At 43.8% G+C, this 26,367-nt stretch overlaps 1 protein-coding gene across 1 annotated transcript in view; it reads right to left on the minus strand.

Moving 5' to 3' along the window:
* KIF26A (kinesin family member 26A) overlaps window positions 1–26,367 on the minus strand; it is a 138,023-nt gene that overhangs the window by 61,724 nt on the left and 49,932 nt on the right. Inside the window, exon 4 of the mRNA XM_074996405.1 lies at window positions 3,864–4,030. Coding sequence (XP_074852506.1) covers window positions 3,864–4,030 — 167 coding nt within the window. The remainder of the gene's footprint in view (window positions 1–3,863; window positions 4,031–26,367) is intronic.

The raw sequence follows: 26,367 nt of genomic DNA on the forward strand, positions 1-26,367 counted from the left end.
AAAAATTCTACTCCTCTTACATCAGGAGCCTCTTTTCTGAAGTGAAAATGTAAGTCTGTTCTGTATCCGTAGTTTTCATTTTATTTAGTTTTATTAAAGAAAAGCCTTCTAACCCTGCTAGTTCCTCGCTGGAAATCTGTTGTATCTGCCAAACCCAGTGGTCCTTACTCAGGTAAAACTCCCATTGGGTACAGACTGCAAGTTCTGACATTCTTCTTATATTAGAAAGATAAGGTGGGTGAGGTAATATCTTGGTCAGAATGTTTTTTCTGTAATATAGCAAAGGGTGAAGGAAAATTAAGAACAGACTTTCTTCTGCTGACAAACTTGCATCTACAGATTTTAACATTTGGTTTTGATGTTAGATATTGAGCACTTCCACTTGAGGCCTTTCAAGCTGATGAATAAAATATTAAAATAAAAAAAGCAAAAACCATAATTAAGCTTCAAGAAGTTGAACAAGCAGGTAAAATGAAAAAGAGCTCTTTACTCAATATGCAGGTACTAATTGCGTATTTACTAGTGTATTTATCCAAACAAATGCATTCTGTACAAGGGCTATTTAAATAATCTCCATTTGGAATCATGCATATACTGCATACTGAGAAAAATATTTTGATTCAGAACCTAATTATTCTCCCTTCTTGAAGCCATGTTTTCCTTTTTACCATCTTCAGAACAACTCATTTTGAACTTACAAACATGGGGTTACAATTTTAGGCAAGGAAGAAATATAAGCAAACAGCACAGACCCCTGCCCAGGCATGCCAACGCAACAATAATTCGAAGGGGAGGAAGCAACCCTCGGCAAAGATGCAGATTTTAATGTCAGCTGAGATGCCAGAAGGTTGGAGTGGGCTGTAAATTCACGAACCAGCAAGAGGCTGCCCAAACATGCCTGTATACCTCTACAGTCTGCCTGCCTGGCTGAGGTAAATACAGGGACCAGTGCTGGAAACATTAGTTCCTGTGAGAAATCCCACTAAAGGGAATGATAATACTCATCTTACTAAAGGTAGACCTATTATTTTAGGCCTTATGTGTACAGGTATTTAAACTATATCTGCAATATGCTAAGCTTCCATTGATTTACTTTATTTTTATGACAAACAGAATAGGTCTTCTCCCAAAACTAAACCAAAAGGATTTATGTGAAAAATTACAGCTGTCAGGAGAGCTAGTCAAAAAGAAGGAAAATGATTTTGCACAAATCCACAGATATTAATAATAATAATTTTATCATTATTAGTCATTTTTAGAAACCAAACCACAAACAGGGCCCCACTTCTTGAGGCACCATATAAAACACAGGGCAGAAGAAGATCCCTGCCCTGACATGGATACCATGTAAAGAGGCAAGACAGATGTGGTAGGAGAAAGAGTTAGAATATACAAGCAGAGTGAATAACACCATGGCAGCAAACGACAAGTTGCTGTCAAGATTTCTGTTTTACTGCAGGGAAAATAACATTTAGTTAAAGGGGGAAATCAGCTAAACACAAAGACAACAGAAGTGGGGACAGAAAAAGAAGGGAGTGAAAGGGACAGGGCAGGAAAGAAAAGGAAGAGGAAGAATCTGGAGGGTATAAAAGGCCAGTATGAAATGAGGCTTAGGCGAAAAGATTCAGGCGATGTCTACATTACCCAGAAGATTAACTCACTCACAGTCAATTTCTGGGGTTCAAGTTCATGTGTCTGGTAGGGATGTACAAAATAGACCTACCAGGATTTTTTTTAAATACCAAAACTCTTTAAAAGAAGGTGGTTTATCTGGTAGTTTTTCTCCCCTCCCTATGATTTCAGATATCTGAGATTGAATCAGATTTTTCTCTCTCACAGCCCTACTTTTCTGTCTTCTGGAGTATGCAGTGAAGTTATCACATTGTACTTACATAAAACCATCTACACACAAACTGAAATTAATAAATTCAACCTGTACTAAATAAAAGTTAGAGTGCCCACACAGAGATTCTGTACAACAACCAAAGGTGTGAATTACATCTTTACATAGTTATTTTATGTGTAAAGCAGCATGTGATCTGTAGACATAAGAGGACACAAATTCAGACTTGTATTTTTCTCTAGGATTGTGGAAGAAGAGATGTTAACCTGAGAAAGAGTGAAGTCTTCATTTAAACCCAGATATATTGGAAAATCTGGCAAAAAGATATTGAAAGGAATGAATGTTCTACATGCATCATATTTGCAAATTTCCCTTGCATGAAAATTTCTTCTTTATACTATTTGTAGACACACTGAACTTTTCCAACAGAATGTTACACATTTGAGTTTTGGATAGAAAAGCTATTAAAAAACATGGGTCAGTCCCTGATTTTTTTTTCTAAACCAAAACCTAACAAAAACTTACCATCTGCGCAACAGTTCTCCATTTAACCAACCAACATCAGCAATTCTAGCACCAGCACTTGTTCTAATATAGTTCAGTAACCACTGTCATAATGGACCACTTATGTCAGAGCTCTGCCACTTGGCCCTAACAATTAATTACAGATTGTACGTTGAAATTCAAGCTTTCAGCCTGAAGAACCTATTTCTGTTACCATTTAGAGAGGGGAAAAATATTACACGTTGCACCTCCCACAGCTGGGATTCTCTGGTCTGGCAGAACCACCAATGTTACTGGACCAGAGAACCCCAGTCCAAGAGGCTATTTGGAGGGGAGCTCAGAAGGACTTCTTTCCCAGGGCTGGGGCCTGTGGGGCTGCAGTCACAACCAGCAGCCTGGCTGGGGCCACATTTGTGGCAGGGCTGGCAGCCAGGACCAGCATCAGCCCAGCAGGGGCATCAGCAGGACGCAGAGCTGGCATCAGGGAGGAGCAGCTTGGGGTGGGGTGGGGCGAAAGCAAGGGACCTCCTATCATCTGGCAAATGGCCTCATTCAGGACTGGTCAGGTCCCACGGGTGCTGGATGAGGGACGTTCAACTTGTATACAAGTGCATATGTTACTTGATAACCTGGGTTAAAAACTCTTTTTTTAATTTTTCCCAAATAATTTCAGACATCAAAACACAGACTTACTCTTTTGGGAAGATGGGAAGAAAGATAGCTCAAGCATGGATGCATGTTAACATGGTACCACTTATCAACAAAGTTTTCATATGCCATATTAGCATATGTAATGAAGGGTTTGGTCCTTTGGTTACAAGCATACTAACCATCTTGTAGATTTGCAGTTTCTAATGTCAGAAAGGACCAATATGGTCATCTCCTCTGATATTCTGTACAAAACAGCCCAGAGAACTACCCCAAAAAATTCTGAGGCCAGCTACTGTATGTACATAAACAAAAACAAAGCTTGATTTGGCCAGTTTTACCATGGCACACGACAACATTTTGGATAACATAGCTGAGTTCTTCACGCACTCACACAGAAGACAGACTGGCATAAAGAGAGACCTGTTTGGCTTCAATCCCACCAATAATCCAAGTTTCAGTACTTCTTTTGAGTGGTTCTTAAAAATGTTCATCAATTGTGCGTGCACAGAACATTGATTACAGAACCAATCATAATAGAGATAGGTGCTATGCAAGCTTCTCTTCCCAGTTCTGCCAGTTTAGAACAGACAAATCCCGGCGACTTCAGCCTCTGCTCAATGGAAGCCCATCACGAGATGGATTTGTTATACATAAATTATTCCCCCTTGGTCTCCAGAAACAACAAACATGACCTCAGCACTGGTGCACGGCCAGTTTCTGGAGATCATGGTTACCTCCCTTTTTTAGCAGTTGCCACCATATCCTAACCTGAGCAGTTATTCACAGTGGGAAAGTGAAAAATACTTCAGTTTATAACCACGTAACATCCTTTAGCACTTATGTAAATTGTAAAGATATACACTACCTTATGAAGAATGAAGCTGCAGCTGAAGTACCAGAAGATGCACCAGCAGGAGCAACCAAACTCTGTGAAGTCAGTAAGCCACCTGTTCCGGTTTGGTCACAGTTGTTCTGTCCTGAGGCAACGTGAACAGTAGGACCTTCCCGTCCACCTTCTGTTGTGGTTTCTGCCTGAAGAAAAATTTTAAAGCTACATATGTGGAAGTAGACATATGAACATGGAGTAAATATCTGACTATCTGAATTTTGAAGTGGTGCTTCTAAATCGCATCCTTGCAGTCTGTGCTTAAAACATACCCACAACAAGGAAAAAGTAATAAAGTTAGACAAGCATGCCGTACAGGGCCCTGCAGTGTAGAAGGTTAAAACCATGACCACAGCAGACAAGCAGAGTAATACAAAGATGGTTTGTTTTGGGTAATGCCCATTTAAACAATTTGACAAGCATGAAGAAATGGAAAACGATAAGCAGAACCCTTTTGTTTTATAGTGTTATTTTGCAGCTGGCAGAACTGTTTATCTGGTTCAGTTATAACTGTCAGGAATTATTTCTCAGTGGCACATCAGCTACAAGACCTGTCTGTTTAAAAGAAGCTAAACAAACAGTCATATTTGTAATTTGTTTCCACATAAGCAGCCACAAGAGACAAGTAAAATCATCGATTTTTTTTAAAGAAATCTTCTGTATAAACCTTGGCTCTTCTGTTTTTCCAGTAACATTGGTCTCAGTGGCGCAAGAAGGTTGTATGTCTGGCTCCTGCAAATGTTATCTGTGCAAAGCACAAGAGTGCCTGGGGATGAATCATTTTTTATGTAATGTCCTAAATCAGTGGCGCTTCAGTGAGTTTTTGGGTTGGTTTTGGACCTTTTTTGCACCAAAATATTATGGAAATCTGTATTCTGAAAAACTGAGCATCATGTAAGAATTCTGTGTCTATTAACTCTTCCATTGCCAAGTTTCATTAAGGTAGTTGTGAGGTCAGTGGCAGTCTGAAAAAATACATAACCCCAGAGCTGGAAAATTGTCTTTTTGGGGAGAACACACTGTACTTCCAAGAGTACAAAAGGCTTAATTAAAGAAGACATTATAATAAATTTCCCAGAAGAGTTAACTGCTTCAAGTATGATAATATAGGATGTTTCTATCATTTGAAATACTGCTCTTGATGTTTCCAACCAATTAGTTAAAATGAAATTCAAGAAAGAGACAGAGAGAGAGAGAGCCTTGTAATATAACACAAATGCACCCGAATACTTCCTGGGATGCCACCAGACTTTAAATTCTAGGCCACAATCAATAAATCATGGAATCATAGGGCTGGAAGGGACCTCAGGAGGTCATTGAGTCCAGCCCCCTGCTTCAAGCAAGATCAACCCCAACTAAGTCATCCCAGCCAGGACTTTGTCAAGCCAGGACTTAAAAATGTTTAGGGGTGGAGATTCCACCACCTCTCTAGACAATGCATTCCAGTGCTTCACCAACCTCCTAGTGAAATAGTTCTTCCTAACATCCAACCTACACCTCCCGCTCTTTAACTTGAAACCATTGCTCCTTGTTCTGCCATCCATCACTACTGAGAACAGCCTCTCTCCATCCTCTTTACAGAACCCCCTCTTCAGGATTGAAGGCTGCTATTAAATCACCTCTCAGTCTTCTCATCTGCAAACTAAATAAACCCAAATCCCTCAGCCTCTCCTCACAGGTCATGTGCTCCAGCCCCTTAATTATTTTTGTTGCCCTCTGCTGAACCTGCTCCAGCACATCCATATCCTTTCTATATTATCAAATTTTATAACTGTTGGCTACACAGACATAATACTGCCTCCATTCCTACATTCAATACCTCAATTTCGTCATACTCCAAAAAAAAACAAACAAACAAACAAACAAACGAAGCTTCCCTCAGAGTGGGACCAACAAAACTCTTCTGATATCAAGCAACTCCTTTCCAGTCAGTCACTTCACACCTGAAGTGCTGCATGGAGTTTCATTTAGGGCCCAATTCTCAAAAGTGCCAAGTACATCTTGACAAGTTCTGGACACTCACAATTCCCACTGAAGCCTAGGGATCCGACCCTTATAGAATTGGGTTAGAGATTTGTTAAATGATTGAAGCTTTTCTCCACAGCAATTTACAAAACATTTTTAATAAACTGATTTAGGAAGGTTGATCCAAGAAAACCAATCCATAAATGCCACGTAGAGCTTTTAACTATACAGTAAACACTTGAAATATGTGATTTCAAGTTGCACTTAACTCGCATTAACACAAATTAAGCACAACTCAAAATCCAGCTGCCCCTGGCCCCAGGCAGCCTGGTTCAAACCTCCCCCACCAGCCCCAGTTCAAACCACCCTGCATGACCTGGCTCCAGGTCAACACCCTTCCTCCACCTCCCACCCCCACACACACGTAGCCCAGCTCCAACTCAACTCCACCCCCCAGCCCTCCTGCAGCCCTAACCCACCCCAGGCTTACCCCCCCTGGTCCCCTCCCAAGGCCCCAGCCCACTACCAGGCTTAACCCTCCCCAACTGCTCCCCCAACCCCTTACCTTTCAAAAGGAGCTCCAGGTGCTCCTGCTGCTTCCCTGGCTGCAGAATGTGCGTTCTGCCAAGGGAAAAAAAGCTGCCCCCCACAATTTACGTGAAATTCAAGTTATACAAGAGTGCATGGGAACACAACCCTCGCTTAACTAGAGGGACTACTGTGCATTAAAATTACAGAGCCAAAGCCTGATCCCACAAAGTTTTTTTTCCCTGGGCTTCTATAAAACTAGGATTTATTCAACAGTGTTTTGTGGCTAGCAGGAGAATAAGTGCACAACGTTATTACAGAAGCACAGATTTATGAACTCCTGGATTTTCTGTGCACACACCTCATAATCTAAAGCTAAACATAAAATCTGAACAGAAAACATGATACTTCATGGAATTTCGACAAAGTAGAGATTTATGACCATCCAATATAATCTGTTGACTGGATATCTCCCCCCGCCCGCCCCCAACAACACCACATTTCTAGTAGGTTGTTTCTCTTAACAGCTATTCATTTAACATATCTCTATTGTGGAATGAGATTTTTTATGTTTTGTATACCTATAATGGAAGTGGATTTATCATACCTTCTTTGAAGTTATTATAGCATGGCTCTATGCAGACAATAAGCAATTATGCTGATATTTACCCACCACCAGCTCTTACCCCTTTCAGAATTCACAGGCCTAAATTTCCAAAAGTAACTAACAATTTTGGACACCTCAATTTTTGAAGTACACTTCTTGAGAGCCCTTAATGGAACCTGAATTTCAAAGAGTACATGCTCAATACTTGCTGAACATCAGTTTCTCCTTCACCCTCTAAGGTGTCTCCAGGTGAGCACACCAAAGCTGGAATGCCTAAAATCACTCATTGCTTTTGAAAACTTAGCCTGAAGCTTCTTAGGGAGTAAAATGATTTTACTCTTTGCTCTTAGAGAGATTTATATGGAAGAACGACAGGTGGGACTCCAAGGAGAGTGCATTGATTCTTGGAAAACCAAACAAATGGGAATGAGGCATAAATTAGTGAGTGCAATAATGTATTTAAAGACAATCTTTCCATTAAACCTTTGATTACTCAATTAGTATTCTTAAACTCAGAGACAACATCCGTTTTGCAACATATTGACACACTGAGCAAAACACAAAGGTTGTTCGAAGCTTAGCATAAGGGTGAGCAAACACTTCACATCGGGACCCACTTTTCATCCCTGCAATCAGCAGGGCCCCCAACTTGTCTAATGTCATCCAAGCTGACATAAAATTTGGTTATGTTCATATGAAAAACCTTTCTTTTTGCACATGTAAGACAATAAGTCTACAGAATGTAAAACCTTTATTAACCGGTAGATAAATATGAATACACAGATATACAAACAGTAACATCTTTCAACATTTTTAATGAGGGGGATGAGCCTAAGACCCAGCAGCCAATCATGAAATGTAATGCCACCCCGCCCCCCACTATGCTCATCCCTGGCACAGCATTCCTTTCAGGTAGTATCTGCACCACCCTGAGTGACCTTATGGCCCCTTGTGGGATCCCAGAGTCCAGACTCCAGCCCAAACCGGAATGGCTGCTCTGGAACGTTCAGCCCCAGAGCCTGAGCCTAAGTCAGCTGACAGACCAGCTGCGAATGATTTAATTGCTGTGTAAACATACCCTAAATAACTCATGAGCCTAATTTCCTCTGGCTTTTAATTACTTAGGCTCCTAAATCCCTAAGTAACTAAGTCTAAATCCCAGTCGTAACTGCCTAAACTCCCTTAGAAAAGTATACCAAGGGTCCTAAATCAGTCAGATGCTGTGATACTGAGCACAACAATACCCGAATACCTTTAGAAATGTGGGGCTTAGCAGAATGTTTTAAAAACCACCTATGGGCCTGATTCACAGGCGCCCACCTAAATTAACAAGCATTGGATCAGGCCCTAAAAGCCCTATTAGTGTTAGAGAACAGGGAGTGCTATTAGTGTTTGGCACTAGAACAGTCTGCTCCTAATGTGCTCATTCTAATTAGCAATTGACTTCCCACTCCTTGGCTCTGCTAATGGGTCGCAGGAGACCAGAACTGATTGCAATGAGTGCTTCACGCAGGGCAGACTCAGTATCTGCACAGCAGGGAAGGCTCCCAACAATAAAGGACACTCACAACCAGTCCAGGGAGCTGTTCATAGAGTTTTTTCTACCCAAGTGTGAAGCAAAGGAGATGACGGGGGACTGATGGAGCAGGGAGCCTACAGAAATTGATGGTGGCAACATAAATGGGAGAAAGAAAAAGCATCTGTCAGGGTCAGGGAAATTACAGAAGGCAAAGAATGAGGCTTGGTCTACATTAGACCTTGCAGACAGCTGCAGATATGCAATTCTGGCAACGTCAATTCTAGCTACGTCTAGCTCCAGTCGAGTGTAAGGTCTGTCCTCACTGAGGAAGGTCAACGGGAGCCTCCCTCCCACCAACCACCCTTACTCCTTGCAAAAGCATGGGTACAGGGGGTTGACTGCTGACTCCAGAGAGATCAGTATCGCACATCTTTATCAGAGGCACAAAATCAAACCCTGGAACATCAACACTTTGACCCTGTAAGTGTAGACATACCCTGAGAGTGTATGGTGGACAAGTAGGTCCTGACTTTCTACCAGCGGTGAAAGTAGATGCCAGCGTACTCTGCATCAGGCCTGAAAACCTTAGCAAGGGGAGGGGGGCAGCTCTGGGACCCCAAAAAGGATGGGGCTAGAGGCAGACTTCCCCCACCCATCAGTCCTTCATGATTGGCATCCAAGAGCCCTGAGGCTGCAGTAGTGGAAGTTAGGAGCCTCAGGGCTCTGGCAGCAATTTGAAGGACCCAGGCTCCTGGCTGCGGCAGCAGTGGATGGGAGCCATTGGCTCGTTTAAATTACTACGCCCCAGGGCAGATGCTCTTTTCAATGTTTCTGCTCCAAAGCCCAGCCAGATCCTACCAGCAGCGCTGCTCACCATGGGGGAGCAAAAGGTTTGCCAAGTGCAGGACAATGACTGGTTCTAGCGAAGTGCTGCATCCACTCAGTCGCCTCTGCTGTCTACTGTCCTGTTAGCAAAGAAATTCTCTTGGCCGTTCTCTAACAAACAATCAAGTAGAGAGAAGAAAACATGGCTGATGAGAAGAGAGAAGCAACCTCCCCTTCCAGCCCTAAGATTCTATGATTCTGTGTGGAAGACGAATGAGGATGGAGAGAAAAGCAGAAGAGACAAAAAGCATTACAAGAGGTAGACTGGTGCACAAGCTGCCCCAACCATCAGAGAAAACTAGTACAGCTGATTCAAAGAATGGCAATTCAGGCCTTGGGAACTCAGGAAGGTCCGTCTCACCTGCCCTGCAGCCTGGAATAGGAAAGCTGAAAATGATTACCCTACCATTCACTGCCACTTCTCACAAATAATATCAGGTTAATTTCACCTATGGTCCCTACAGGGTTAAGGCAAGATGTTGAAAGGAGGTCTTGCTTTTTAACTATGAGAACTACTTCCTCCAGAGTGCTCTTCTGAAGGATGTATTTTGAAATATTATTTTTCCAGGGAAACAGGAGCAGGTTTGTTGATTGTTGAGGCCTTTTTTTAAACTACACAAGTCTGCACAAGGAGACCACTTCAATAGGCTGCTGAAAAGGCACTATGCCTTCTCTGTTTACTAAATTTTCATAAATCATTCATGATCAAGTTCAGAAATCACAGCCTTGCCATTATAATGTGTTACTGACTACACTGAATATTTGAGCTGCCATAGGCTTCTGCTCCACAAGATTAATGGTTCCTTATAAAAATGAAAACCTTAACCCTTTGAAAACTAAATAATCCTCAAGGGAGGGATTTCCACAACTGCTTAGCATGAGATTTAACTCCATTCTCTCCATGGCCGTGTCTACGCTAGCCCCAAACTTCGAAATGGCCACGCAAATGGCCATTTCGAAGTTTACTAATGAAGCGCTGAAATGCATATTCAGCGCTTCATTAGCATGCGGGCAGCTGCGGCACTTCGAAATTGACGCGCCTCGCCGCTGCACGGCTCGTCCCGACGGGGCGCCTTTTCGAAAGGACCCCGTCTACTTTGAAGTCCCCTTATTCCCATCTGCTCATGGGAATAAGGGGACTTCGAAGTAGGTGGGGGTTCTTTCCAAAAGGCGCCCCGTCGGGACGAGCCACGCAGCGGTGAGGCGCGTCAATTTCGAAGTGCCACGGCCGCCCGCATGCTAATGAAGCGCTGAATATGCATTTCAGCGCTTCATTAGTAAACTTCGAAATGACCATTTGCGTGGCCATTTCGAAGTTTGGGGCTAGTGTAGACGTAGCCCATAAGACACAAACTCACGGGCTTCAACGAGAGCAAAAGTAGGCTGACGCTTTCGAAAAATCTTACTTCTACACTTCAGGATGAACGGACATTCAGGGATCTTGTAGGTCTCTCTAAAAGGGGCTGTGGCAACAGAGAAAGCTGGACAGTGGCAATGGTAACCAGGTCAGGACTAAATGTTCCCTGTAAATTGTGCTCTTGGGCGGCAACCCTGGAGAGATTCAAATGCCACCCAGCTGATTGGCAGAGTGCTCACAGCCAGAAGCGTGTTTTTCTGCTAGTGGTGCACATCCACACATGCTTTGGTGCACATAAAATTTATTCCACACATGGATGGAAATAATTAGAGGGAACATTGATCAGGACTCCTGCCCTCTCACCACTGGTAACCTTCTTTGGACTGTGCAAAACCTACTGGGTCACTGGACTACTCATGAGGACATGCAAACATCAAATTCACAAGCAGTGTTCTTTGGCCATGGAGCTTCTGTTGAAAGCACTACAAATAGTGGCAGTACATTTTATTTTTTCTTTGTAAATCAGACCGCTGACACAGCACAATAATGGGAGCCTGAGAGGAAGGTTGAACCAGGGGGCCTGGAGAGGTGAAGCGGAGACCTCTTAACAATTCTTGCGGAGCCTCTTAGTGGTGGGTTTGTATATTCCTACACATCCATCCATCTCTCACCCCAGTTAGAAGCAGAATTGAGTTAGGCTGGAGCTGCTGTAAGGGTTTCTCTCTATCTTAGGTATTCATAGAGTGCCAATCACATTAATAGCCAGATATCAATCACCTTGCTAAGGAGTTGTGAAAAACCCATATTCAAAATTGATGACAAACTCCAGCTACTTCTCCTCTTTAATATGTTTGAAAAGAGTCTTGTCATTCTTTACATGACACCGGGGAGCATACTGGTTTAAGGCAGTTCCACTGAGGCAGAGGTAAAGATTGTCTAGCAAGTATGCTGAAGCCGTTGGAAAATGGGAAAGCCAGGCATATAAATCCATGCAACATGGATGGGAAAAGAACTAACAAGGAGATGTCTAAATGCCAGGCAGGACAGCAACCAGAATCAAGCATGGTGGAATTAACAAGTGAGGGGGTAAGGAGCAAGAAGAGGCTCAAGAGGCTTCAAAGAGGGTGTGACCTTCTCCCACCACTCCAACCTGCAGGTACATTCACTAGGACAGTGGTTCCCAAACTTTTCGGCATCACGCCCCCGCCTTCTCATTTCTGAGAAACCCTCATCCCCCCCACCTCTTTTTTACTGCAGGCCAGCCACCCCAGCCGCCTGTGAGCTGCTTGCCTGAGCCCTCCCCTCCCCAAAGCCAGGCACCGCCAGCCCCTCCTCTAACCCAATCCTCCTCCTCCCACACTCAATCACCTTTGCAGGAGGCAGCTAGCTCCTTGTGGGCCTTCACTGGATGCCTGCTTTTTATTGCGGCTGCGCCGGGTCGCCCACATGAAATGGCAGGAGCTGAGAGCCGAAAGCAAGGGCCAGCTTTTTCTGCGGGTGTGGGGAATGACTGACGGGGAGGGGGCTGCGTTGCCTCATGCCCCCCTCTGGAATTTCTTCACACCCCCCAACTTTGGGAAATCATGCACTAGGGGTTCTGGAGAACCAGAGAATTGAGGTTTTTCTCTGTAATACATGGATCAGTGCTCTCCACTGTGACCATAGGGCAGGAGCTCAGGAAGCCTCTGCATGGTTTTCAATACATCAAACTTTTCCAAAATACACTGTAGATAATTTCACAATATACCATGTATCCAGGCACATAATATTTTGTCTACCCATAACCAAATTAAGTCACAGTTACAGCTCTGACAAGCTCTTAACTTGTCATAACAAGTTTGAGGTCCAAAGCCAAAAATTCAGCCAGAATGTTTCCAGTCTCTGAACACTGACCTTTCCGCATCGTTTCATGGATGCCAAGGCCAGAGAGGACCACTGAGATCATTCAGTCTGACCTCCAGGATAAAACAGGCCACAGATTTTCCCAGAAATACCCCAAAGCCAGCCTGCTGTTTCTTTGCTCCAGTGGAATCGTAACTGTAAAATCATGTGCACAAACTGGCACTGGCGACAGAGAAGAAACAAGAGAGAGAAGGACAAATAAATGTGTAGACAATAAATTAAAGTAGAAGAAAAACAAAGAAAGAGTCAAGAGAAAGGAAACAGATGATTTCTAAACCTAAAAACTGAAGTATAAAAAGGAAAAAAAAGTGGGTGGCCAGGCCCAATTGTCCTCTCATTTAATCCAGTTTTACACATATAACTCTGCTCACATTGAGTTACTCCTCATCTACACCAGCATAAGTGAGAACAGAATTGCACAGTTTCCCCTTCCAAACACTGGGCCAATCTTACAAGCATTCTACATGCAGAACTCCAACAGAAGTCAGAGCAAATTATGTACGTGGAGCTCTTACAGGATTGGGCCTGTGGTTTCGCCTTGGAGTTTGTGGTTTTGGGTTTTCCCTTCCTTTAATCCAATATGTTCCACTTTAAAGCTATAGCAGGCATGGCTAATGAAAGTGTCAAAATTGCTAGGCCTAACAAGTTTGCATTTTATATAAGCTACTTTTTGCACATGTAATAATGATAAATAATCTTACCCCAAAGCGATTCACACTAAAACTCTATGACCTACCCCCATTAACTGGAACAAATGTGACGTAAATCACTATCTGGGTAAGTCTCAGAATGCAAACTCTCCTTTCCCGCAAGCACAGATGAAAGGGTGCACATAGCTTGAAAGTGACATTTCCCCATTTCTGATGGACATAAAGGTGCAATGAAGTAAATGCCCATTTGAACTAAGACATGTTTGGGATAAACTTTTTACGACCGCTTGACAACGTTTCCACTGGGGCTTGTAAACTAGCAGGGCAGTTTATAACTAAAATACACTCCTGTAGCTGTTTTACAACCTGCAGCTGTGGTCTGGTAACAAGAATGCCATCTCCCGTAATTTGCACCTAACCCTGCATTGTCAGCCTTTTATGTTCATCACATGCTTCCTGAGAATCAAATACAGAATTATCCCCAAAAAGGAATAGCTGGCGGTCTACAGATAGGATTTTGTAACACCTTAATTTCCACCTTGAAAATTACAGCAGGGGGGAAAAGCAGGAGGGTAGAATTTAGCAGGATGAAGTCTGCCTACCACCTCACACAGCAGCGCTGAACACTACCTTAAACGTGACAAGTTCATGAGCAAACTCTGGGCCCTCAGAATTGTGACTAACATTCGAGGTAAAGGACTGAGCTCCTGCACTAACTGAAGTCACTGGGTATCTTATAATTAGACTCAATAAATGCAGGCTCAGAGGCTGAAAACACAGAAGTGGAGCCTGATACTTCAGGGTCACACACACTGGGCCAGATTCACACCTGTGCAAGTGCCAGGGTACAGAGGAGACAGCCTCTGTCTGCCTCTATTTAGGGTCAATGGGGGTAATTTCCTCCCCTGGAACAGATTAGGGCAGTTTTGAGGGCTTGTACACCTGCCTCAGGGATCCCCCTGAGGCTCTGCAGGGAGTCATATGTGTTGTTTGAGGGGGCTTAGGGAGCACTGCACCCCCAAGATAAGGCACAACAGGTCACTTGCCCTTACCCCCTGCCCACAGCAATTTCTGTGAGTACCACGCTGCCTGCGGGGGGGAGACCGAGGGAGTTCTGTCTTTCCCACTTTGCATTTCCCCCTGTCCCAGCATGTTTCTGCTGGGGGAGAGCAGCAGGGCAGGGTGGAGCAGCTGTTTTCCCTCCAGGTCCCTGCCGCAGCAACTGAAGGCCAACTCCTGGGTCATAGTGCCTGTCAGATTACTGTACAAAGGTGAGTGCATGCAGGAGGCAGCATCAGAGAGGCAAGAACAGGGATGGTACAGAGCAGAGGGAAGTAGGGAGAGTATGGAGAACATTACTGGACACAAGAATGGGTGGACAGGGACGAGGGGCCATATATGTGGTAGCCCCTTGGTGGCAGCAACAGCCCTATCCAGGAAGTGGCCACAGTAGCACCACAGCAGCCAGTGCTGGGGTGGCCACCAGAAGTAGCTGGGGCTCCCCCACTGGCTCTACAGCTCCCATTGGCTGGAAACCACAAACAATGGGGGTTGTGGGAGTGGCTCCTGAGGATGTGAGGGCAGCACACAGAGCCTCCTTGTGCCTAGGGGCTACAGGGACCCAATGGCCACTTCCTGGGAGCCACAATAAGTGCTGTCAGGACCCCATATCCTCTCACACAACCCAACTCTATCCGGGAGCCCACCCCCCACACACTCTCCAACTCCTGCCCCAGTCCTGAGCCCCCTCCTGCACCCCAAGCCCCTCATCCTCAGCTGGAGCACTCACCTCTCCCACAGTAGGCCAGTGCTCCATTCTGTACCCCAAACTGCAGACCCATCCCATCCATAAGGCAGTTTGCAGAGGCCATTCTGGAGCCTGCACTTTTGGGGGTCCCCTTCAGACACCATCTCAACTGTCCTATGGATGGGTTCCAGGGCTGTCTAGAGGTCTACTGGGGGGTGGGGGAGGCACAGGACAGCACAAGGGTTGAAGCCAAGTGCAGAGGGCTGGGAAAGGGCAGGGGGGTGGACTGGAGCTGAGCTGGCTGCCGGGCTGCAACTGGGCAGGGGGTGGGGAGATACCCTTGCTGTCACCCTGCACAAGGCCCCCATAATCTCCCAGCTCATGTTGCTCAGGGGAGGGAATAGGAAGGGGCAGGGCGAGGCCTATGGCACCGACATTGCTCTGGGCCCCATGCATAAGGCACAGGTGGTGGGAGCTTGTCCCAGGCTCCCTGCCAAACTCCACATCCCAAGCCCCACACAAAGGTCCACATACTCAGCCAGAACCCTCACCCCTGCTTCTGCACCCAACCGCCAGCGCTTCATCAGTAAACTTCATAATAGCCATTAGCATGGCCATTTCGAAGTTTTGGGCTCGTGCAGACATAGCCACTATGTTTTAAATACCACTTTAGTTAGTTAAACCCATGAACCCCAAGTGGGGCATAGGTCATCCACAAGGCTCCCCCACCTGGTTCTATCTTGGGCAATGGCTTCAATCTGGCCCCATGAATATCCCAGCTCTTGTGCTTCCGTGACTGTAGATCTCCTCCATGTTATTCGGCATCTTCCTCGGCTGCGTCTCCCCTGAGGATTCCATTTTAGGGCATGACAAACGATGCTGGATGGGGGTTTCCTCAAAGTATATCCCAGCCATCCCCATTTTCTCCTTTTTATTTGGATCCCCACTGGCACTTGGCCTGTTCATGTCCACAGATGTTCATTCGTGACTTTGTCTTGACATCTTATTTGTAATATGTACCTCAGGCATCTATTCAAAAACGTCTGCAGTTTGTGTGTTGCAGACTTTGTGGTGCGCCATGATTCACAGGCACACAGCAGGACGGACTTTACAGCTGAATTGAAGATTCTCAGCTTTGTTTCAACGGAGATACTGTGTGATCTCCATACTGGCCACAGAGTTTGAAATGCTGCTGTGGCTTTGCCAATCCTGGATTTGATGTCTAGGTCAGTACCACCATCTTTATTCACAACACTACCTAGGTAATTAAATTGTTTGACGTCTTCGAGGGTCTCTCCCCCTAAAGTGATGTCGTCTTGTTTAGTGTGGTTGACCCTCATGGTTCTAGTTTTACATCTACTGATTTTCAGGCCTGATGTCACTTTGGTGACAATTAAAAATGGGGCTGTCTACCCAGTCAGACAAATCTACAGCCCCTGGTTTCTTGGCTGACTCCCCTCACTACGCTGACAGAAGTGGATGCTGGAAAGCAAAACGGGGGCGTTTACAAGCTTGTAACGATGTACATCGGTTTAGGATTTGTTTTCTCTTTCAGAAGACAAGTCAGAGGAAAGGCCTTTCCATTAGTGCAAGCTTCCAGTAGTCTGATATTTCTTGAAGGCGGCATGGGGAACCTGTTAGGTACTAAGTACACCACGGCTTGTATCTTGCTTAAAACCATACAAGCTCTGGCCTTCTGAGAGGAGAACTGGGCCCTAAGCACACACAAATCTACTGAACAAAGCTCTGTGACAGGCCTAAAAATTTATGCTGCCCTCTAGGCTACGTGCAGGCTGACTCCTAACTAAGTCAGTCTACCCGTGGGACAGTTCAATCAGTAGGCAAAGCCATAAAAAAGAAAACACTGGAGTTCCAAGGCAAAAGATGCAGTGCAAGTGCTTTATCCTCGGTGCCATCCGTATTTACTCCACTAACACCCAACAGCTTCTGGAATGTACTGCACAGCAAGAGTTCACGGAACATAGACACGCTGCGATTAAACAGTTCTTGATTAGGGTTGCTTGGTCTGTTTGTTTTAAAGCAGAGTTTGTCTAACCTAGCTATGTAGTAGGCAGTGGGGGAACTTGCACAGGCCCCCCCCCCAGTCACTGGAGAGTGTCAGAAGGGGAGGCTGTCAAAGTGATGCGGGGGACATAACAGTTTTCAAGTATCTGAAAGTTTGTGACATGGAAGAAGGAGAAAAACTATTCTCCTTAACCTCTGATGATAGGACAAAAAGTGATGGGCTTAAATTGCAGTGAGGGACATTTATGTTGGACCTTAGGAAAAACTTGCTAACTATCAGGGTGGTTAAACACCGGAATAAAGCTGTGAAATCTCCATCGTTGGTGATTCTTAAGAGAAGAGCTAGCTGCACAAAAGCCTGCCAGGGATGTTCTAGATCAGTGTTTCTTAAACTTTTTGAGACCTGGGAACACCAAACAATAATATTTTTAGGCTGAACACCTATGAAAATTTTCTTCAAAAAATTGTCGTCAGACCAAAAACAAAACAAAACCAAACAGTAATTTAAACCAGATATCATAGCAATGAAGTAGTAACACTGTATCTGGTTTTAATAACAGAAAACATATACCATCGATGTATGATATCGAAAAGGAGCCAGATGCTCGCAGAACACTTGCGAGTTGTTCACAGAACACCAGTATTCTGTGGAATATAGTTTAAGAAACAATGGTCTCGATCAGCGGTTCCCAAACTTTTCGGCATCACGCCCCCCTTTTGATTTTCAAAACCCTCAAGCCCCCCCCACCTCTTTTTTATCATCATCCAACCCCCTTTTAACAAAAAATTCAATTTGTAATTTAAAATAAACACAAAAACTTGATATAAAAATGTTATTTACAATTAAAAATAAGCACACACAGTTTTTCTTGGTCCCACAAGCCACCTACCCACCTGAGATCTGCACTGCCAGAGCCGCCCGCCCGGGCCACCCAGCTGCCCCGCGCCCTAGCCCCACACTGCTGGGACCAGCTGCCTCCCCACCAGCCACCCGCTGCAACCATGTGCTAGCCACCCAAGCCCCACGCTGCTGGGGCCAGCTGCCTGCTCACCACCCCAAGCCGGCCTGTGCTGCCAGGACCAGCTGCCCACCTGCCAGCCCGAGCCCCACAAGCCCTGCAAGCCACCCGCCTGAGTCCCTCCACTCCCACAAAGCCAAGCACCACTAGACCCTGCTCTTACCCCATCTCCAGACCTCCATCTAACTCCATCCTCCTCCCTCTTAAACCCACATTCAATCACCTTTGCAGGAGGCAGCTAGCTCCACGTGGGTCTTCGCCAGCTGCCTGGTTCTTACTGTGGCTGTGCCAGGTCATCCACGTGAAATGGCAGGAGCTGAGAGCCAGAAGCAAAGGCCAGATCTTTCTTCAGGTGGTGAGAATAATAGGGGGGCTGGGTCACCTCGCGTCCCCCCCCAGAATTTCTTCATGCTCCCCTAAGGGCGCACACCCTCCATGGTCTAGATGGTGCTCGGCCCTGCAATGAGGACAGGGGACTGGACTGGATGACCTCTTGAGGTTTCTTCCAATTCTAGTATTCTATGATCACCACCAATGAATGGATGGACAGGCTTGCCCCTTCCCCCAGTGGGGTCAGAAGAGTCCCTTCCCCTATCTGTCCATCAAATCAGCTATTTTACAAGGCCATTATCACCATAGCTTCTGAGTGCCTACCCTGCTAAATCATTCTTGATTTGAGAGACCAGAGAGCATGGGCGTTGAGCTTCTCTTTGTCCAACAGCACTGAGCTGTCAGTCAATAGCCCTTCCCTGTCATCACGTGGTCCCTTTCAAATTCTGCCTTGAAATAAGAGCATGAAGTCAGACAGTAAACAACCTACTCCCCTATCTTAGGACCAGGGTCTTCCTCAGTGAATCTTCTGATCTCACTCCCACAAGCCTCACTGTAAACACATAGCAACTGGGTAAGTCAGGATGACTCCATGCTCTAGGAAAGGGTTCAGCAACCTTTCCGAAGCAGAGTGCCAAAATCTGACCTTCTGACCTTTACGTATGGCCTGAGTGCCAGTGATACCTTTTAAAGTCACCAACAGTCCTACTTACAACAGCTTCATTAATAAAGCCCTACTGTCAGATTTCATTTTAATCATGGAGAATGACAATTTTTATTTTTCTCAGACTTCTGATGGGTTTATCACTGAATACTAGGATCCCTGCTCATGACACAGGAAGAAGGGGGCAGTAAAAAGAAACTAAAATGCAACAAATTTAAACCTGATCAAAGAAAATGAGTCTTTACACAATCTATACTTTACCTTTGGCCCTCACTGTCAGTGGCTGACATGGAGGCCAAGAACTTAACCTGAACATCCACAGCTCATTAGACAGGCGCCAGGATTCAGGGTTAGCTGTATCTCTCCCACTGATGGTCTCTGACTGCACCTGTCAGCATTAGGTCTCAGCAGGGCTTTACCTCGAATGGGGTGGTATACAGAAATTCTCCTTCTCTGAGACAGGGCCCTGGGCTTCAGTACTCTGCCTCTGGTGGGGGCTCTGGCCCCACCTCCATGCTGCAACAGGGTCATCCACAATAGGGACGCTGGCTCCATCCACAGGGGCTGGCTACAGCTTCACTCTCCAGCATGGGCCACTCCTGAGCTCTGGTCCTACACTCCAGCATGGGGCCCAGTGGCAGTGGGGAAGTGTGGCGGCCCCAGCCCTACACTCAGTGGAGGAGCCAGCTACGGCTCTGCGATCCACCAGGGGTGCCAGCTTCAGCCCCAGTTCCATGCTCCCAACCCCTCCCACACTGCATGGGAGGAGGAGAGACAGGTCTGAACTCCTGCCACATGTCACCTGAATTTGGGTCGTATGCCAGGAGTGGAATGCACACCGGCAATTACCAACCCCTGCCCTATGAGAAAGCTGAATTTGGACAGCCAGCCTTCATGGCTACACAGCTGGGGAGAGCCTCAGAGAGCCAAACTTACAAGAAAGGCTAACTTTGGAGAACTAAATATAAAGACTAGATAAACCATAGCTTTGCATGATAGTTTAGAAATATACCACAATTTACTTCTCTAAAGAAGTATTTTATTTTTAATCTTACAAGTACTACTTTAAGATTCAAGGCAAACCTCTAACTATTGATTTTTAGTTACACTGGGAAATTACCTCATCTTAGTCTTAAAATTCTATTTATAAGCCTAATAATCTCATCATTGATTACTGTGAGTGTATTCTAATTATAAATCCATTACCTCCCCAACAATGAAATAAGATCAATAAGGCCCATAAGTGAAAAACTAACTTAAATACATCCATTAATGCCATTTCAACTAGCACTATTTTATACATCATCTAAACCCATGCTAAAATGTTAACAATAATAGCTAAAATCTTTTTCTATTAACATAGTTGATTTGACAGTATGTTCTGGAAAGCAGAGATAAATTATATTAAATATACATATATGAAATGCTTGAGAAGTCTAAGCATTCTAGCTATGAACTATAAATTATCTTTTTTTTTTTTTTAATTCAAGTGCTGGAACAGTCATTTTGCAATGGCTTTTTATGTCTGCGTTTCATCAACAACAAAAGACGACGGTGTCTGCTTCACAGATCCATGATTCATGTTACAGGACCCTGATATGTGTAACATCACCACAGACAGAAATGCCATGGTTCTGCCACTTAGGTGCTGGGGCAATGGTGTATGTCACAGGTCTTTTAATTAGCTTGATGGTGATTCAAGCCCCATTTTAGACAAATGAGACGATTCTGTCCCATCTATAAAATCTTCCCGCCCCATCAAGTGCATCCTAGGCTCAAGACTGGATTGGTTGAGTCCTCCCAGGTCTGAAAAATTGTTTCCTGCAAGAAGGGCTCTGGTAAAAGCTGATGATTTCCAGAAGACCCTGCAGTACCAGATAGATTATTATACTCCACCCACCTCTGAAGAAAGGACCCAACTGGAAACTAAACTTAGGAGATAACTTCCAAATATCCTTAAGTATATAAATAGTAAGTATGTAAACAGTTGAGTGCACCAGTCAGAGGGAGAGGATGAAGGAGAAAAGGAGGTGAAGGAGCCTGTAAACAGGTGAGTGAGATAGCCATAAGTAGGCCAGGAACCAGCTAGGATAAAACTGGCTAATTTTCAAGCTCCTATCAAAAGGATTACTATCACTGGGACAGGAGTGGTACGAGCAAAAATGGACAAGTAACCAACATTGAAAGAACAAAAAGCCAAACAGTGACCTTCAGACCTTATGGGATGACGAAAGCGTTTGGGTTTACACACATTCTGTTCTAAAAAAAAAAATGTGGCGTTTGATGGACCTTTCAAGATCCAGACTCTGAAGATGGATTTCTTTCTTATGGGGAATATTGTGAAAAAAGGGAGTGGAATGTTCTGATTAAACAGAATAATTAGTTTGTCTGGGGATCACAAAGGAGAACATATATAGTGTAAGCAATCTATAACAAAACAGAAGAAATGGAAATTGGCTGGACGAATAAGAGCAAGGAAGGTCCCTGACAAATCAGTTCAGGAAAGGGAAGTGCACATTTAAGATTTCTTGGGTGAGAAAAGAAGACTCTTCATCCTGAGAAAAACAAGAAGTCTTGTGGCACCTTATAGACTAACAGATATTTTGGAGCATAAGCTTTCGTGGGCAAAGACCTGTTTGTCTGTAAGGTGCCACAAGACTTCTTGTTCTTCTCAAAACTACAGACTAACACGGTTACCTCTCTGATACTCTTCATCCTGAGGTACATTTTGATATACTTTTGAGTGGGACAAGGATCCCAGGAGCATTGTGGAGATGCAGAAAAAAAACAATCACACAACTAAATGGCAACTGTTCTACAGGGAATTCTTAGGGTTTGAAAGAAGGTGCCTTGAAAGGTACCTTGCTTTACTGAGTGGCAGAGAGAATTTCCTCAGACATTACTGAGGTGAATTTTATTTGCAAAGGATATTCCATAATCCTAACTATCCACTTATCTTAAATCTGCCCTTGATGGCAACAGGCTGAAAGTTCATTATTATTGCTTGTTGTCTTGATTGTCAACAAAGGCTAGTATTAACTTGTTTCTCTGTGAGAAGCTGTAATAATAATTGCTTAGCCTAGAGGAGTGAAAAGGATCAAATGGGTGTTTTTTAGGGTGGGAACTTGTATATCCTGTCTAGGTAGAGAAGAATATAATGTCAGCATCCTACACAACTGGTGTTTGGAGAAAGTAAGTGGACTCCCCTTCAAGTAGTGAGCAGGGAGGCCCTGCTTTTGTGTGGATCTGTTTAAGGTTGAAATTTGAACCTGAGATGATCACACAAATTGATCATGTGCTTTCCCATAAAAGTGAAAATACTAGATGACAGCAGAAAATATAGCTTCATTATATTTTTAATTAATAGAATTCTTATTCTTTTCAAGCTAATCTCATAATTTTGGAGGGGTATGAATGATGATTTTTGAACACATGGTATTGGCAATAACATAACTCACTGCCTTCTACATTGGTTGATGGCATCCATTGCTGGCAGGGCAACACTCCCAATGCTCAGCTATGAGTGCACCATGAGAAAGGAACTCTTTCCTACCTGTCAGTCAGGTGCCTGTCTTGGAACACTCAACAACCTGGACCAATAAAGGTCAATCATAGAGTGATCAAAAAAGATTTTGAAAATTCATTTAAAAAACCTTTTTATACGATATTGATCAATGTAAAACAGTAACTGCTGGAAAATAATTCTGGTCATTTCCATCTTTCCACAGATTATTTATTTTTAGTAATTTCACTAAGGAAACTATAAGTCAGTTTCACTACAAAACAAACAGAATAGAAGACAGCTAATGAAAGGCTAAATTCTGCCTTAATACATATTCACTTGAATGGGATCTAGGTGAAGAGGAGACTCTTGCCCGAGAATTCCAGGATAAAACTTCAAATTGTGATTAAAATAACTGATCCAGATTCTTGGATAGGATAAATCAGCATAGTTCCTTTGACTACAATGTAACTATACTGATTTACACCAGCTGAGGGTCTGGCCAGGTCTAGCAAGGTAACCAAATACATGCATAACTTTAGACATGTCAGTAATTCCATTGACTTCAACTGGACTATTCAAAACAAAAAAGCAGTTCAGTAGCACTTGAAAGACAAACAAAATAATGTATTAGGTGATGAGCTTTCATGGGACAGTCCCACATCTTCAGACCACAGACATACCAGAACAGACTCAATATTTAAGGTACAGAGAACGAAAAACAGTTATCAAGGTTGACAAATCAGAAAGAACTGTTATCAAGTTGGATAAATAAGAGAGCAGAGGGGCGGCACTGAACTGCTTTTATGCTTTGATAGAATATAGACTAACATGGCTCTCTCTCTGTTACTGGACTATTCATGTGCTTCCTGTGAGCTGAGTTGCCAAGTTGGGTTGGCCATACTCCTGGAGGTTTCATCACATGACAATCTCTAATTAAAAATTAATCTTTAATTTCTGAAGACTCCAGGACAATCCTGGAGGATTGGCAGCCATATCTATTAGAGGTGTGCTGAAATATCTTAATGAACAAGGTCCTATATTTGGTCATCTTATTTTGCAGGTTGTGTAGATTTTTCTAATAGTCCAAATTTTCCAGTTCTCCCACTGAATTTTTTTTTTACAAGCAAACTAGAAAATGCTAAAGATTTAAGGAGTTGCAATATAACCAGTGCCATTTGTTTCTATTCAAATCCCATGTATAATGTCACATTAGTTATGTTTCGGTATAAAATACAAGGAAAAAACAATTTGCAGATCATGCTCTACTTTGCTGTAATATTTTTACTGCTCTTGGGGATAGCTATATTAAACTGGTTAATGTAGTACACAATGAATTTACCTGAAATTGTAAAGGAAGACAGAGCTTCTCATGAGTCAGTGTATTTACATGTGTCTAAAAGGTTTACATATACAAGGATCTATTAGTTTCCTTACCAAAGGCCAATATAAAAACACTTTGGCATACCAAAATTTCCCCATGCAGTTCACCATTCCTATTCTAAACTTTTATGTAATGATGCTATGCATTGTTAGACTTCTAGCCCATTTACCCAGAGATTAATCCGTATTCAATTTGAGACGGAGAGATAGCCGTGTTAGTCTTTAAAGTGCTACTTGACTGCTTTTTTGTTTTGGCAGAATACAGACTAACAAAATAATGTTAACAAAATAACAAAATAATTATTTTGTTAGTCTTTAAAGTGCTACTTGGCTGCTTTTTTGTTTTGTATTCAATTTGTTAGCTTTGAAATAAATAGGGCTATTAAAAGTATTAATTATCACATGCCTCAACAGCCAGACACTAATCAGTTGTCCGAGACAGAATTACATCACCCCAAAAAAACATTTACTATCTGTCCAAACTACTAAATCGTCTCTAGCCAGTCAATAGTTTTTGGAACTATTGACCAGAGAACAATCAGCTGAAGCAAAGATCACAAGATCCTATCCCACAACCACAGGCACCAACTCAGTGGGTGCTCTGGAGCTGGAAGACACCTAGGGAAAAATCAGTAGGTGCAGAACACTCACTGAAGCTAAGCTCCCTGTTCCCCCCCACCCCTGCCTCTTGCACACTGCTCACCAGCTCCTGCCCCTGCACCCCACAGCACTTCCAGAATGCCGTGAACACCTTACATGAAGCATTTAAAAAGGTTCAGGAGCACAGTGAAGGAATGAGATGTGCTCGAGGTAGGAGGTACAGCGGGAAGAATCAGAGCAGGGGTGAGTTCAGCACACATCCACCACTGGAGAGGAAATCAGTGCCTATCCTCACGATAGAATTTTATCCGCACCTTTTGAACCCTCCTTATTCACTAAGTTTTCCCTCACAACATTTTATTCTGTCCTGGTTCCCAAACTGTTCTTCCCAATAATTGATCCAGGAGCACATAACATTATAATTTATACAGCACCCAAAGTCTGCTGGATGCTTTAAAAATGCACCCCTGCCCCAAACATTTACAACTGAAGTATAAAAACCTGCAGCAATGACACCAAACACTGCAGATCATGGGTGGGCATCATTGTGGAACACTGAAAATTAGTGTAAGAAAATATTCACATTTTTCTATCTCCCAGACAAATATATTTACTAGCTTGTCCTTAAAACTGACCATGCATGATAAATATTAACATACCATAAACATGCTTGTACAGAATGTATCTCGTAATACTCTATACCATACACTGAGGCTCTTTTATATGTAACCTCAATGGGTTATAGCTCTCCCACAGACTTGCTGTGTAACCTTGAACTAGTCATGTAGCCTCTCCCTCCCTCAATCATTAAAATGGGGATAATTCCCAATTCACATGCTGTACTGAGTATTAATTCACCCAATTTAAACATACTCAGGTCTTAGTTACCACCTAGTGTAGTAAACACGTTAGTTTCAGGAGACTCTCTGCATATGACCTGGAGCTAGCCAAGAGTCCAGGTCATGAGTAATTCTAGCATTTCAAAATTTGGTTTCACTCCAAAACATCGAATAGTCCTATGAATCCATATTTTTCAAACATGGAGAGTCTCACACACCATAAATCTTGAAGAAGTTTCATTTCAAGAATACCTACACATTGAGCTTTCAAACCCGGCACGCTCCCCAAGGGGCAGCTGCTGAGCAAGCTTTGCATTCTTTTCAGTTTCACTGTACCCTTCCACTCCCTTTATCTTGAGAATGAGGAACCCCTGGGGTCCCAGCCTGGGGGCAGTCCATATGGATGGCGTGCTGCCATGGCGCTGAAGACCCTAGAAACTTGTTCCAGATCTGCAGTAATGCATATGGAAGCCCTGAGACCCCCTGCCACAGCAGGAAGGCTGAAAACCTGTCAGGCCAGGATGGCGGGGTAAGTCCAGAGCCATGTACCCAAGGAGCCTGGAGTCCCTAAGCAGGGCAGTCTGCAGCCAAAACAATTTAGCAGCCCATCAAGCTTGAAGGGAACCAGACAGATTTTCCCAGCAGGTTCTTCACCCCAGTAACAGTTTCCTCATTTCATTACGTAACCCTTCTGTGATATAGAATTTGAGAGACAGCTCATCCTTATACGTAATATTGTAGACTTCACGTAGCATTTAGACTGACAATCTATATAATGCCTTTCATTCATACGGAAACTCTTCCATGCAGAGTTCTGGTGTTTTAAAGCCCCAAATGAGTTAGTTTATGCTTTTTATTTTTAACCACTGTAATACCACGGTAAATACATCTGACTTGCATGACAATACTGTCTTGTGTCTGTGTGTAATCATTTCATCCACCACCGAATATTAGCCCCCTT

The sequence above is a fragment of the Carettochelys insculpta genome, chromosome 6 (assembly GCF_033958435.1).
Source record: "Carettochelys insculpta isolate YL-2023 chromosome 6, ASM3395843v1, whole genome shotgun sequence".
Classification (NCBI taxonomy): Eukaryota; Metazoa; Chordata; order Testudines; family Carettochelyidae; genus Carettochelys; species Carettochelys insculpta.